General features: G+C 41.2%; 1 protein-coding gene across 2 annotated transcripts in view; it reads left to right on the top strand.

Moving 5' to 3' along the window:
* MAST4 (microtubule associated serine/threonine kinase family member 4) overlaps positions 1-15,091 on the top strand; it is a 585,627-nt gene that overhangs the window by 241,102 nt on the left and 329,434 nt on the right. The window contains exon 1 of one of the 2 annotated variants that reach the window (XM_007457091.1): positions 5,088-5,194. The exons of the other annotated variant lie outside the window; for it this stretch is intronic. Within the exon in view, the coding sequence (XP_007457153.1) occupies positions 5,156-5,194 (39 nt within the window). The 5' untranslated portion in view covers positions 5,088-5,155. Of the gene's footprint in view, positions 1-5,087; positions 5,195-15,091 lie in introns of those variants that run through there. 2 annotated transcript variants of the gene reach the window in all.

Here is a 15,091-nt window from a genome sequence, read left to right as displayed (position 1 = left end):
AGTGATTTACGGAATGCCTCCAGTGGTGAATTTCAGAAAACAGAAGAGTATCAGACTCGAGATTGAAGAGCTGCCAAAAGCCCACAAATTAATGGGGATGTGTAGTACGCTGGCTCAACAACTGAAAGGGGGGGCCTTCGTTCTGTGGAACTCACTTGATTGTAAGTAAGTACGTGTTATATTTGGAACTGTATAATTTTGGACCCAGAAGGGTGAAGAGTTGTTCCAAGAGTGGAGCCTCTGGAGGCCCAGATGCATTTAAGAAGCAGAGCCACACCCCAGAACTCTTCTCTGGCCGCCCTCTTCCTCTTCCCACTCCTGCCCAGGGGCACCTTTCTCCCTTCCGGCCCCAAAGCAGCTGAGACCCTCCTCCTTTTGTCTTTTAGAGACACATGGCCATGGAATCTGAGATTCCAAATGCTCTTTTCTGGTGTGTTCTGACCATTGACAGCTTAGAATGTGGTAATTTGCCTTTTGAAGCTAAAAAATCTGACATCTTTCATGTGTTCCTTTCACCTTGAAAGCACGTTTTCCTTCTTTGTTTAAGCACTAAGAGGCAATAGGGCTGTTAGGAACCCCAACTCAAGAGTCAGCCGGTCAGGGTTCTTATCCCAGTTCTGCCTTTCCTTAGCTGTGTAATCTTAGGAAGATACTTAACCTCTCTGATGTCAGCTTCCTTATCTGTATAATGGGGATGATAATACAGCTAATTCATGGAGCTGTTGCAAGAGTTCGATGAGATGACTTGTACAAAGTACTTAGAGCAGTGATTGGCATATACTGTGTGCTCAGTATACGTTGGCTATTGTTATTTAGGAATAAAACATGGAGGAAAATAAAGTGCTAAAATTAAGAAGGATTTTAAATATAAGCACTGAAATATTTATATGTATTTTGAGCAAATCTCACAGTTACATTGGTCACTGGCATTCAGGGTTCTCTTTACCACTTAAATTGACACAGGAATAACAATATTCACGATAATGGATGCTTTATATACATTTTCATGAATGACCTGTTTCTTATTTGTAACTTTTTATGACCTTTATGTTACCTTTTTAAAAATACAGCATACTCATTGGCCACTGGCATTTATCTGTGAGTGGAAAACAATCAATGAATGAATGAAGGGATTTATCCACTTGGCCATATTGGTTTCCCTCATGAATGAACAGAGATGTACAAATCCTTGGTCCGTTGTCTGAAAGTAACAGACAAGATATGGTAGTTAATGCATTTTGTGGATACTTGTCTATCTTGCTAAGTAGTAATCGCTGCCACAAGTACACAAAGCGACCTTAAGGGGAAATCCCACTACAGATTGTGGTCATGGCAGATCTGGAGAGGGAAGCCCCCGCCTCCACCAGGAACTTACCCTCTCACACCCCTCACGCGTCACCTCCGTGGCTTTTGGATAGGGGATCCAGGAGCCACGGGCTGAGAGCTGCTGGCAGGGAGTGGATTTAGCCTGTGGAATGTAGTAGGTAAGGTTACGTTTGGAAACGTCCTCCATCTGTGGTGCTTAAAAAATTCCTCGCGGTGTTCCTCACCGCCATTTCCCAGTGCACATTCAGTTGCTGAAGAGTAGGTGAAATCAGAAGGTGCATTTACTGTAGTGTAACCAATGTGGATCTAGAGTGGAGCGGTAACTGGTTCTGAAATCTGTGAGAAATATGTGACTGTGTAAATCAGGTGACAGACCTGTATCCTGCCACCAAATGACATTACGTGGACGTCAGTGATCACAAAATCTTATCCTTTCCCTTTGTGAAAATACTTAACAACCAAACGCTTCCCATCCCTCCCCTGATTTTTCTCACTCTGGATTTGGTCTTGTTTTTGTTTCTGTGAGCCATTTATTAGTTAATTTTTACAATTAATAAAATTTAAATTTGGCCCTTATTAGAGTGTCCACAGATGCTGAGTATTCTATGAAGTAAATTATGCCTATGGTAAGTGTGCATGAGGTGTATCCATACAAATAATTTTTTTTTAAATCAAGTACTGTGAAGTTCCTGGATTTAGATTACAATGAATGACAAAGCCTACCAGATTTTATTTGAATACACACGTAAAAGCTATACGTGTTGAGGTTGGTACTTTGTGAACTGACTCACAGTATTGTGAAAATATTACATGAAGGTATCAAATTGCGGGAAAACTGAGTTTATTCATGGAAATTAGACTAACTCCTAATTATTACCTGTGAATAGTGTCATCACTTGAAGTTTTTATTGCATTTTAACACATGGCTTATCTTGATGAGAAAATATATAGCAAAGGGTAAATGTAGCAATTTTCGTTTTACTATTCCCTCTGCTAAGCCGTTATTGCTTGATGTTGTTTTTCAGCAGCCTTTCATTTTTGTCCCAAATGTTTTTGCCTCTGGCTGGTTTTATTTCTTTAAAATGTATGTGTATCACTTCTCAAAGTGATACATTTTGACAGGTAATCGATATTTTTTCATACTAGATTTGATGGTGCAATGGTCATAATCCTCATCTTAGACTTAGTTAATGGTTGAATACTAACCTAGATTTTTATCTCAGCATATTCCTTTGTTAAGAAACGTACTTTTCACCCTTAGCCAAGTTCCTTTTTATCACTCCCAGCCATCAAACAGGTCTAGGTGCCAAGTGCCTAAGATGCACAGAACCCACTTATCTGGGATACACATCACCTGACTTTTTGTCACTCTATCCTCGGAATGTCTTCTGATAGCACTTCCAACCAGCTTACTTGGTTGGCCACAGAAAAGATACTTCTGGGCTCTACTTTTTTTTTCCTCCTGGCATCCTATGATCTTTATTTGAAGGGGAAAAGTCTTTTCCCTTTTCTCTAGTGGGAACTTGATGTCCTCCATCAGACCCCACTTTTTCTAGAAGGACAAGCGCAATGAAGATCACAGCCCTCAGATCACAAGCATGTCTAAGGACACCATGCTCGGCTTTTGCTTTTTCAAAGTTCAGCTTCTTGGGTCATGATTTGTTTTTCCTAAATTCAATTAGGACTTTCTTATGCCTCTGTGGGCAGATAACAGTGACATCTAAGTTGGTAAATATATTGTGAACCCCTGCCAAGGCACTTTGTTGAAGATGGCACTTCACATTCAAGGAGCTGTTTAAGCTCTTCTCTCAGGAGGATGAATTGAGGGGGAAAGGGCAACAACTGTCATTCCTTTTCTTTTCATTGAAGAGACTGGCCTTCCTTTTGCAGGAAAAGGTTAAAGTACAGGTGGGCCTGTCAAGGATGGGATCTGTTTCCACCAGCTTTGCAGATTCTCCCACAGATAGCACACTGATTCTTCCCTTCCACCCCTAGATTTTCTTTTTTTTCCTTTTTTTGTCCTTGGATTTAAACAAAAATATGTAGTTTTAAAAAATCTTAAAAATCATTTGTGCTAGAATTTGGGGGTACATTTTGGTTTGAGCAACAAACAGGTTTGTGCGTTTTCTTTGCTTTTAGAGGTGGCATTACTCCTCCACCTGAGAACAAGAACAAAAACTCTCTGGGGTTTTCTTCCTTTAAGTGGTATCAAATGAGCACGCCTAAGTGGAAAAAATACCCTGATACCCTTCTCCGAGGTTGCTTCTGTGAGGGAGGGGTGACATTTCTTGACAGGGTTTCTCTTTGTATGTCTGGAGATGTAGGCAAAGATGGTTTGGGAACATAAAATGCAATCAGTTTTCCTCCGTGGTTAGATTCATAAATCCCTGAGCTATTTTTAATGACATAATCTAATCAATTGATGGCACGCCTAATAGTGTGTTGACAGGCAGAAAGAGACAGAAAGCTAGTGTAGTAGCAGGTGGCTGGGTAAGGAACCATTTTTCTCTTCCTTCCTCACCCCCCGTGTTTAGAAATCGCTAGTTATCTGGATTAGGTAAAAAGCAGAAATTACCGATCTAAAAAAAAAAAAATTATGCCTGCCTTCCTAACTACCTTTCTTTCAAGAAAAAAAGACTTTCTAAGGGATAAAGTAAAGAAGGAGCTAGTTCTGAGACAAACTACAGGTAGCCCTAGTGTCTGCTTCTCAGGACCATACTATGCTCTTAATTTAAGTATCTTTAGAAGAGAAATCAAGGGGGAATAATTTATTATAAATTGGTAGCATCGTATATTGTTACTCCTGTGCTAGGCCAGTAATGAAAACTTAATATTCATCTCTTGGTTGCTTTGAATTGAAATAAGATGAGGATGAGCGGAGTAAACAAGCTGAAACAGACTGTGAAATTGCACATGATGGGAATCTTTTTTTTTTTTTTTTTTTTTTTAGTTACATCATGATGGGAATTTTTTTTTTTTTTTTTTTTTTTTTTAGTTGCTTCTGGACTAGAAATAGGTTACTATTCCAACAAATGATGGCTCTTAGAATTTCTTCTTCCTTTTTACATTTTGGTCCAGTATCAACAGAACGAAGTTGTTATCACAAGGGAAATTAAAATCTAAACTGTATCTTTGGGCTAGGAATCCACTGGCAAGGTATTTATGTAAATGAACTGGCTTTCACACTGGGAGGGGTAAGGTGTTCCACCCGCTGTGGCTGGAGAGCAGCCGCCCTGAGCCCTCCCGTTTTCAGGTTTTCTGGCAGCGTGTGTGTTCTGCAACATTTCCTTTTCTTTGATGCCATCAGAAAAGCTGAGCGCCAGGCATGGTGGTGCTGCTTGGCTGGCCAGCTGTGCCCTAGTTTCTCACCATCCCAATCAGCAGCTGCCTCTTACAGAGGTTTCTGTCACCGCTGATTTACTTAGCCACTTTGACCTTATAGTTGCTTCCGAAGGGGCTTGACCCGAGGCCACTGTCGAAAGCCAGTGGCCTTCTGGTCACCTGGAATGCCAGGGCCAGTATTTTGAAGGAGAAGAAAAAACAGGGCTCCCACAATTTCCTATCTACTAGCAAGAGGCTCCTCCGCCTGGATGGATGCATTAGGCGTCTGAGCCCACTTGCTGCGCTCTCCCACCGAACTGCAAGCATCCGTGATCCCCGAAGTTGCTGGAGTGAATAACTAAGCGGGACCAGCTGACCCCGGGCTCCAATCAGCTAGAGCGTGATGTAAGTGTTTAGCAGCTGCTGGGCTCTGAATTAGCGTGCTGAAGTAGAGGTAGCACAGCATGGCTAGACTGTTGTGAGAGGCTCAGAGAAAGCGGAGGGGGAGATGGATGAGTCCAGCATTCTAAGACGAAGAGGGCTCCAGGTAGGAGATCCTTCCATTCTTGAAATGTAGGGTGCCAGTGGCCAGCCGTGGAGGATTTCAAAGTTCCCTTTTCATTCCTTTACTGGGCACAAATAATGTGCACAGTTCTTAGCAACGTGAATACGCTAAGTCTCTAGTTACAGAGCTAAGTGACCCATCACAGGGTTCAACGAGAAAGGCTCTTTTGTCAGAGACAATAGATATGACTTTTAGTTTGAGACTTTGTTGGTTGTTTATTTTTTTTCTGCTGGTTGTTCAAGAATAGTTAAATCGTGGCTGGCAGTGACATCTGATGAGCCGGTTGGGCATTCTGTCAGAAGTCTGGGAAGTCTGTCAAGGGTAGCAACTCTGTTCAGTTCTGGGAACACGGGACTCAGTTTTGTGTCGGGATCCGCAGCATCTATCTGATCGCCTTGCAGATGTGTGCAGCTGCTGGGAGGTTTCCTCCTGTCAGTGAGATGAAAGTTTCTGCTGGCAGCTCAATCAAAGTTTCCTGTAATTTGTTTATGTTGAGATGAGGAAAGATATGTGTCTTACTGCCTTGCTTTTTGTGCCCAAATTTCTCTAATTTAATTACTGTGACTTCAGTATACAAATGTATTCCAAGTTAAAACTTGGCAGATCAGAAAACTTGGAAGAAACATCTGCTTGGCCGTTTCTAAGTTTCAGGAAGCCAAAATATGAGTATGTTCAAAACTAGTATGTTTAACTCCTTGATAACTCTCTTTTCCTGTGTGTAAGTGGTAGTTTTCTCTGTGAAAGAATCTAATCATTAGCCATTGTTAAACTCTCATTCATTATTTTTGAGATTAAAAAAAAAGTGCTTGGGAAGACCGAATATACGGCACATGAAGAAATGTTTCAGGTATTCCTTAATTGTCTTTGACTCACAGCTGGGCTAGCCGTCTGCTTTTTGTTTTAAATGTCAATTACTAATACTAATATTATTCATATTATTCTAATATTATAGTAATATTATAGATAAACTAAAGGATTATTTGTAGGTAAACAAAAGAGGGATTAAAAAAGTTGGGGTTAAATGTCATCTATTGTTCCAAACCTAAGTAAACAGACTGACTCTAATGATTTTCAGTGTGGTCATTGTTTTGAATGTACAGTGTGGTTAGTCACTGCTGTGGATTTCCTTTTCTTTGTTTTCATCACATCTATGAAGTTCTGGTAATGCACAGCTGTTTGTGTGGGTCCACGTCCTCTCTGGGGTTGCTGGTTAAATATGGAAAGGCTCTTTGTTAAAAAGATGATAAACTCTATTAAACTCCTAATGGTTCAGATTATTACTATGTTGATGGCAATTCTGCTGAGAGTTTTCTCTTTCCTTTAATTCATTTTAGATAATTTAAAATGTGTTTTTGTTAAGAAACTCTTTTTTGTGGTTTATTTCTGTAATACATATCACAACTTCAGAGGATATGATTGAGATATGTGGTGCTTTTGCGGGGTATAGATTTCATAGAACTTTTAATTTTAGAAATAAAGGAATCATTATTGTGGCTATTTAAAGTAATGAAGCTATTTTCTAAGATTTGCAACAGAACAAAGGAAACATTGCTAGTTAATATAGTACTTAGACTGTTAGATCTTCATTGTACTTAACCTACTTTTACTACACCTGCCATATTCTACTATATAATAGATAAAGAATGTCTGCTTTCTACTGTAAATGAAATAAAACTCTCCAGATGGTGAGAAATAGCAACATAACAGTGCATAAAAGTTCTCCCACCTCATAGTTACTTTATTTTGGCTTAAACAAAGCCTATTATTCTTTTACTCCCGTTATATCCAATATTTTTTTTAAAAGGCATTGCACATACAGAGTAGCTGTTTTCAGAAATTCCAATATTAGGAAACTACTTACAAAATACAAGGTGTAAGTATACATTTGTATTACAAATGATGTCACTGTAGAGTTCTTAAGAGCAACGCCACCTAGTGAGTTTAGAAATTAAGTTAGTTTACAAATACATACTACTGTATATGAAACATTTCAACATGTAAATGAGGTATACCTGTAGTGAACCTAGGCTGAAACTTACACTTTTGTATGACTGATTCTGACTGTGTTGCTAGGTAATCTTGAGCAGCTCACATACCCTCTTGGTGTCTGTCTGTTCTTCTGTAAAATGCATGCTGTAACGTGACTTTTGAGTGTACTACATGGGAGATAGGCATAACTGAATTTTTTTAAGTTAAAGGCCATGTAATAAATACTAGAATATAGAAGGTCCTCAATAAGTATTACGTTGTTGAAAGCAAAGATGATTTCTGTTCTTTATAACATGCCATATCATTACTAGTCAGATGAAATAGTTATGTTTTTATTCCATATTTCTTGTTTGAATTTATTTTTAAGTTAGAAGAATCACCAATAAAGACAGTTAGCATTATTTACAGGGGTCATTATGACAGAATATATTATCTAATATTAAGAGTCTATTAGCCTGTTACACTGAATAGATGCTTAGTGTTAGATGCTTAGAATTGGAACAGATCCGGTTTTGTTTTTTGTTTGTTTTTTGTTTTTTTTTGCGTTACGCGGGCCTCTCACTGTTGTGGCCTCTCCCGTTGCGGAGCACAGGCTCCGGACGCACAGGCTCAGCGGCCATGGCTCACGGGCCCAGCCGCTCCACGGCATGTGGGATCTTCCTGGACCGGGGCACGAACCCGTGTCCCCTGCATCGGCAGGCAGACTCTCAACCACTGCACCACCAGGGAAGCCCAGATCCGTTTTTTAAACAAGTTAAAGCCTTGTGTCAAAAAGGCTTGTATGGAGCATACAAATATTATAATTCTCTAAAATTTAATTTTGCAATAATTCAGAATGTGTTTAGTATAGAATAATGCAGTGTGTGTTTAGAACTTATTTTTAGAATTCCAGTACCTCTAGCTCTTAAAACACAGGCTACTAGTGGTGTTTTTAAAATTTGGACTTTGAAAAATGAGTTTTAGTCAGAACATGTAATTTCTCAAGGCATGACTACCTCATAAAATTGCAATACAACTTAGTTGTTCATCTTAAGTGACTGCACATTTCCATCTTTTCTGGGGACTGTATTAATATTTCCAGTACTACTGATAGCACTTCAATCACTGCCTTTGAAATTAGAATGAGAGAAAGAGGTCCCAATGGCTTCCCCTGTTAGAATCTGGAAAACTTTTCAGATTGCATCTCCAAACGTGGGAAATTCTGACGGATGGATGGGCTTGGGTAGACTTTGGACTTGGGGCAATTTGAATTTCTAGACAGGTCTAATTCGTCAAAGGATAACTGGCTCCTTTCGGGCCTAATATCCCTTAAACAGGGGTCATATTTTTTAACTGTCAGGGAAATTAATTGTTTCAGTGATTTCCGTTATGTGTTTCCCGTTTATTTGTTTTAATGAAAGCGTCCCTATCCCTAATGTGATAGATCCCAAGGCTGGAGAAAAATGAACAACGGGCATCATTAAAGCAGGAAGAAGGCACTAAAAGAGGGAGGGGCATCTCAGAGAGGCCTCCTATGATTCCTTTCCTGCCATTCTCTTGTGCTTTCCTTTGCTTGGTAGCATCTTCTGTTGATTTCTCCCCTCTCCAATTAAATATTACCATTTTAGTCCACTGTCACATGCAGCTGGAATGTTAAAAAAATTGTTTTTTCAGATATGGTGAGGTTACCAACTAAATATTTATAATTTAGATTTCTAGATTGGTGTTTAGGTTTTTGCTTTGTTTGCTTCTCTTTCCCCTATACCTGATCTCATCCCCCAACCTTATTTGAAACAACAACAAAAACCTAACATTCTAACCTTGGCCTAGGCTCTGATTTTCCCCTGGCCTTGGTCTGGAATTCAGTTTTAGAAAACAGAGAAGCAGGTGGACTCTTACATTCTGACTGGGTGTCAGCAGTGCTTGGATGGTAGGTTATTCCAGCCACAATGTCTCAGTGTTTCTTCTGTGTTAACTTTAATGTGCTTGTGGATGTGTTTACACTCACCTGAGCTTAATAGCAGGATCATTATGTGGGAGTGTTACCCTGGTTCCTATCATTTGAGGACTCTGGGTGGTTACAGGAAAGAAGTCTAGTTAGAGGATTATAATAGAAATACTTACGATAATTACACTTTGAGATAAGGTACTTTTGATCTCCAGAGGTTCCAGCAAGGCACAGAGATGACTTTGGGACAGAAAGAATCAAGATGGTACATGAACTTTTGGTAGTGATGAGTACCTAATCAATGAGACCAGTTGTGGTCATATCCAAGTGGTGTTTCTTATCCATTGAAGGAGTTGAATTTCTGCCTCTGAAATAGAGATAGAATACTGTAGTTTTAGTTTCCTGATCCACAAAGGGGTAAGGATGGGGTGCCCTTAAAATCTTATGTTCACTCAAATTTCTATTTTGTGCTCTAAGAATTGTTTTCGTAACAAACTTTTTTTTAAAACAACGTCAAATAAACAAGTTTGCATACTAGCTCTTCTTTTGCACCTTCTCATTCGCTGGTACAGCTGTTAATAAACCAGAAAATTGTCATCTCTGTATTTCTGTCAAGGCAATACCCATTCTCCAGGTCATCCCTTTTCCCACCTTTGACTTCTCCGTCTCATGCCTGCAGTCACCAACCCCTGTCAGTTCTACATTAAAAATACTTCTAGAGTCTAGGCAGCCTCTTTCACACCTCAATTTCTGTATTGTCTGGTACCCCTGAGTCCAGGTCCTTCTCCATGCCATCCTGCTTGTCTCTGTAGATCCCCACATAAATCCCTGGTTTAAAATCCCCACATGACTGCATCATCTGCTCGAGGATAGAGTAAAAATGCACCTGACCCTCTCTGATTTAGCTCAGTCTACTTTTCTGGTCTTATTTCCAACTCTTTGCCTTCCAAAACCCCGTTCCATCACCCCCTCTCCAGACTTGATGTATCCCCTTTACCTACAATATCCTTTCCTTATTTTCTCCAATTCTCCCTGCTCATTAGGGACCAAAGTAAACTGTAATTCGTTCCTGAAATTTTCCATAATTACTATGTTCCATTCTGAATTTTATAATAGTCATTGTCTGTTTTACTTACTTGCACACCTAATCCTATTGCGTGATACATTATTTTAAAATCATTTGATTTGAGTGTCTTATAATGAAACTGCAAACGCATTGAGGATCAGTGTCCAGTGACAATGAGTCGCTCTGTAACTTTAGACGAGTTTCTTAACCACTCTTATCTCTGTGTCCACAGCTGTAAAATGGAGATAATACATGCTTAAAGATTGAAAGCAGTTGTAAACCTTTAGCACAGCCTCTGGCATGTAGTACTTACTCAGTTAACCTTAGTTCACTGCCCTCTGGATCGGTACAGGGCCTTGCATAGTGTGATTTTAAATTATTAAATGTGGGGGGCTTCCCTGGTGGCGCAGTGGTTGAGAGTCCGCCTGCCGATGCAGGGGACGCGGGTTCGTGCCCCGGTCCGGGAAGATCCCACGTGCCGCGGAGCGGCTGGGCTCGTGAGCCATGGCCACTGAGCCTGCGCGTCCGGAGTCTGTGCTCCGCAACGGGAGGCGCCACAACAGTGAGAGGCCTGCGTACCGCAAAAAAAAAAAAAAAAAAAAAAAAAAATGTGGGTATCAGGTGGGGCTTAGGCAGTAAAAGGATGGTGAGCATGAATTGGACAATTTGAGGGGAGTTTATAAAAGGGATGCTTTAAAAGGTGTGGGCAGGGTATAGGGAAAGTTTAAGGGGCTGGAAGCCACAGGGAGCCATTACCTTCACTAGGCCTGAAGGAGCGAGGGAGGGAGCAGTTACAGAACCTGGAGATGGAGAAGGCAGGTGACAGTTACCGTAGGTGAGGGACGCAGACCGAAGTGATTCTGCAGGGAGGTGGACGGGGACATCTCAGCCTTATTTTTCTCCTTCCTTCTGCACTCTTTCTGGTGCTCCCTGTTAGCGAAACCCAACAGAAACCAGAAGGGCACAGGAGCCCCAGCCGTGCGTGGTCCATGCATCCAAACACCAAGGCCCAGTACAGGGTGGAGAGTACATCTGGATGGGCAGTGGAAGTACATGCAGCATGCTTATAGCAAAAAGCATGTGTTTTACTGCCCCTTGCTCTTGGCAGTTGCCAGCCAAAGACACTGTTCACCTTTCATAGGCACAGATCTCTGGGGCCTGAACCGAATTCAAGCATTTGAACAGATTCAGAGCTGCTTTTTTTGAAAAGTCATGGCCCCCAACCGTTTCCGACTTTTGTGTAATGATGTCTTTCCAACCAGGCTCTTAATCCTCCTGGGGAAATATTAGTCCTTCCCCTTCCACTGAAGCACGTGGGTCTCCTTTGAATCAGTCATGCAGCATGCCTGCACTTCCGTTCCTGCAAACAATCTCAATTCTGAATTGCTCTGCTCTGCAGACCCTGGCTGAGAGCAATAGCCCAAGAGACCTCTTACCATTCATCTCCAGGGTTCCCTGAGCTCTGCCCTCTGGCAGGTCCTATCACACGTAGACTGTCCATCCGAATTACAACTTCACATTATGTCCTTGGCTTTTATTGAGGGTTCTAAAAGAAATGGCTCTGAGTGAACATCTTTGCACTTTTTGTAAAACTCCCCTTGAAGCCTTATCCATTATGTTGTGCATTGTCTCTTATTCTGTATTACGCCCACATGATAAATTTGCTTCGAGTTCAGTACTCAGAAAGTTTCTTCCTCTCTAGGTGAACAAGTTTGCTTCTTTTAATCAGATCATGCGAGCTGGCTTGGTCTTCATTTTAGTCTTAGCCGATCAGGACAGGGTTTCGTACTCAGTTGCAATTGTTTGTAGATAAAATGAGCCACCACTTTCTTCACTGTTTAGCTCTTAGTTCCTTCTTTTTAAGAAATGTGTGGTTTCATTTATCATAGCTTTTGAAAGTCTTAAGTTGCCTGAATAGATTTCTCAAAGTAGGTAAAACCTAAAAATTTAATAACGTTGCATTTGAAACACAGTGAATAATGAATAATGTCAGAAGACAAGAAAAAAAGACTGAAAGACCAAATAATCAATAAACTAGATAAAATACAAAAATCAAGAATTGCATGAACTTACAAAGATCAATATGCAAGCAGGGATCAATAATTTTATTGTTGGCACCAGAGTCTAATGAAATCAAATAGGGTGTTGGAATTTATTTGAAACTTACATTTGAAATAAATTATGAGTAACGATAGATTTTTATTATTATTTTTTATAAAATCATGTATTTTTTAAAATTAAAAAAAAAACTTTTGGCTGCATGGTGCGGCCTGTGGGATCTCAGTTTCCTGACCAGAGATCAAACCCTCGCCCCCTCGAGTGGAAATGTGGAGTCTTAACCACTGGACCACTGGGGAGGTCCCATGATAGATTTTTAAAGTGTCCTAGAAATCATACATAAGTGTCCTAGAAATCATACATTTGTCTTGGAAGCAACCAAAAGCATGGAGATTGGCATCCAACTTGTGAAACACACGTGTTAGAAGACACTATTGCCATTAAAATCATGCTTCTGACAAATATTTGATGATATGGGCAAAAGCTTGGCTAATGGCAAGGAAAAGAACGGGTTACTAATCTGTGTACATAATGTATGTACAATTCTATAAAAATGTGTGTGTGTGTGCACATGCGTGCGCGTGTAGGATAGCCCTGTGGGATGGAAGGAAGGAGCCTGTGTGGGTTTTGGAGTAGTTAAGACCATCTTTGCCACTAAGCTGTATGGGGTTGCCCAGGCTGGTTAATTCCTTACTGGTAAAATACACTTGTTTGCAGAATTATTGAGAATGAATTAAAGTGAGGTATGAAAAGGCTAAAAAATATCCATTTATTAAGGACCTATTTTCTTTTTCTTCATCATCATCTAAACTCATAGCAAGAAACTGCACTAAAATGTTAATTTAGTATATCTTGATGGTGGCACCATAAGAATTTTTTCCTTGAACTCTTCTATAGTAAACATGTATTACTTTTTTTTTTTTTTTTTTTCCCCCGATATGCGGGCCTCTCACTGTTGTGGCCTCTCCGGTTGCGGAGCACAGGCTCCGGACATGCAGGCTCAGCGGCCATGGCTCATGGGCCCAGCCGCTCCGCGGCCTGTGGGATCTTCCCCGACCGGGGCATGAACCCTGCATCGGCAGGCGGGCTCTCAACCACTGCGCCACCAGGGAAGCCCCGGTGGCCAATTTTTAATTTTTTTGTTTCATTGTCTAAGAAAGAAAAACTTTATACCACTCAGTACCATCAGTGAAAGGCTCTTAAAGCTGTTTTTTTTATCTTGTGCATCATTTTGGCATTGAGGAAGGTAAATCAGTTCCATGGGATGCCTCACTCCAAACCCTGGCCAGCATTTCAATGAGGCTGCCCTTTTGAATCACCTGGAGAGCTCTCTAAATAAAGCCTAGGGCCTCGAAGCAATCCACGTCAGTCTCTTGGTGGTGTGTAGCCAGGCTTGAGACCCACTGCTCCTAGGGGGAATCACGTGTCCAAGGAACACCTAAGTCATGGCACATACCACTTATGTATCCCCAAATGTAAGGACTGACAACCTTTAACAGGTGTGTTAAACAGCTTTGCCTTCTTTCTTCCAGTGAGACTGGGTTTTATTTTTATGGAGAGGTGCATGAAGGGGATGTATACCCATTGCATTCGTTTCTTGACTTCCCAAATAATGGCAAAGGTAGTAATGTGAGAGCTCAAACCATTAACTAACCCACCTTGGGGAACTCTTCTTACAGTGGTGTGGCTGGAGGGAGCCCTAGACCTTTACCCCGAAAGGACCCAGGGCACTGGCAGTGTCCAGGTGCCGTTTTACATTTTTTAAATCGCTGGCACACATGGTTTGCCTTACAAAACTACCTCCAGGGTGTGGTAAGACAGTTGCTTTGCGCCTTGAAACGTTCTAATGTTAAAGACAACAAACACCTGTGATTTGGAACCCTTATCATAGATACTCTTCAGTAAGGTACAGTAAGGTACATGTTCTCAAAACACTTGCAAGTTTACTTAGATTGTGGTTTGATTCAGGCAGTCAAGAAAAAAAAAATCCATTCTCTGCCTTTCTTTCAAGTAATGTATAATAATAATAAATAATAGCAGCAGCAGTATATATTGAACAGGTTTGTGTCAGAGGACTGAGTGTTGTGTCTTAAATCTACACTCTTGCACTTTTATCCCAGGCTCTAGCAGTCCAGAAATGAGTGGAGTCTGGTACTGACCTGTGAGGGGTTTATAGTGTGGTCGGGGAGACAGCAGTTTCTGCAACAGCAAGTACTGTAACCCCTGTCGGTCACAATGCATGGGCACTGGAGGTGGCTGGTGCCCCGCTGTGCTGTAGGAGGCCGGGAAGGCTTTGTGGAGATGGGGCTATTTCTGCCAGATGATGCTGGATGAGCAAGTACTGACTAGGCGAGAAGGGTGGGGACACAGCTGTGTGTGCAAAGGTGTGGTGGCCACACAGCGTGGGTCCTTTTCAGGGTGCTGCAAACAGTGCATGTGAGAAGCAGGAAGTGATGAGCAGAGTCCCAAGAATACTGCCATACTGAAGGGTTTGGACTTTAAACAGTAAGAAGCCACTAAAAGATTTCACTTAGGGCACAGAAATACTTTACCGACTGTCAACCGTTAATGAATAATGCCTGGGAAGAAGCCAAGAACAGCTAGGAGGTGAGAAATGGGGAGGTAAGAGATGCTGCTGCTGGACTGAGATGTTGGCAGTGGAAGTAGAGAAAAGGCAACTGTAGGTACCATTAATAGGACTTGATGACCTGTTGGGATGGTTGAGAAAAGAAATGGAAGGAGCTGGAGGTGACTCCCAGGTTTCAGGCATAACAAGAAACAAATGAGAGCAAGAAATAAAAATAATGTGGATGGCGAGGTGATTAGTTGGTTCTGTGCA

This window comes from Lipotes vexillifer, unplaced genomic scaffold (genome assembly GCF_000442215.2).
Source record: "Lipotes vexillifer unplaced genomic scaffold, Lipotes_vexillifer_v1.1 scaffold241, whole genome shotgun sequence".
NCBI lineage: Eukaryota > Metazoa > Chordata > Mammalia > Artiodactyla > Lipotidae > Lipotes > Lipotes vexillifer.
The sequence above is the reverse complement of the archived record's forward strand: the minus strand, read 5'-3'. Positions and strand labels throughout refer to the sequence as shown.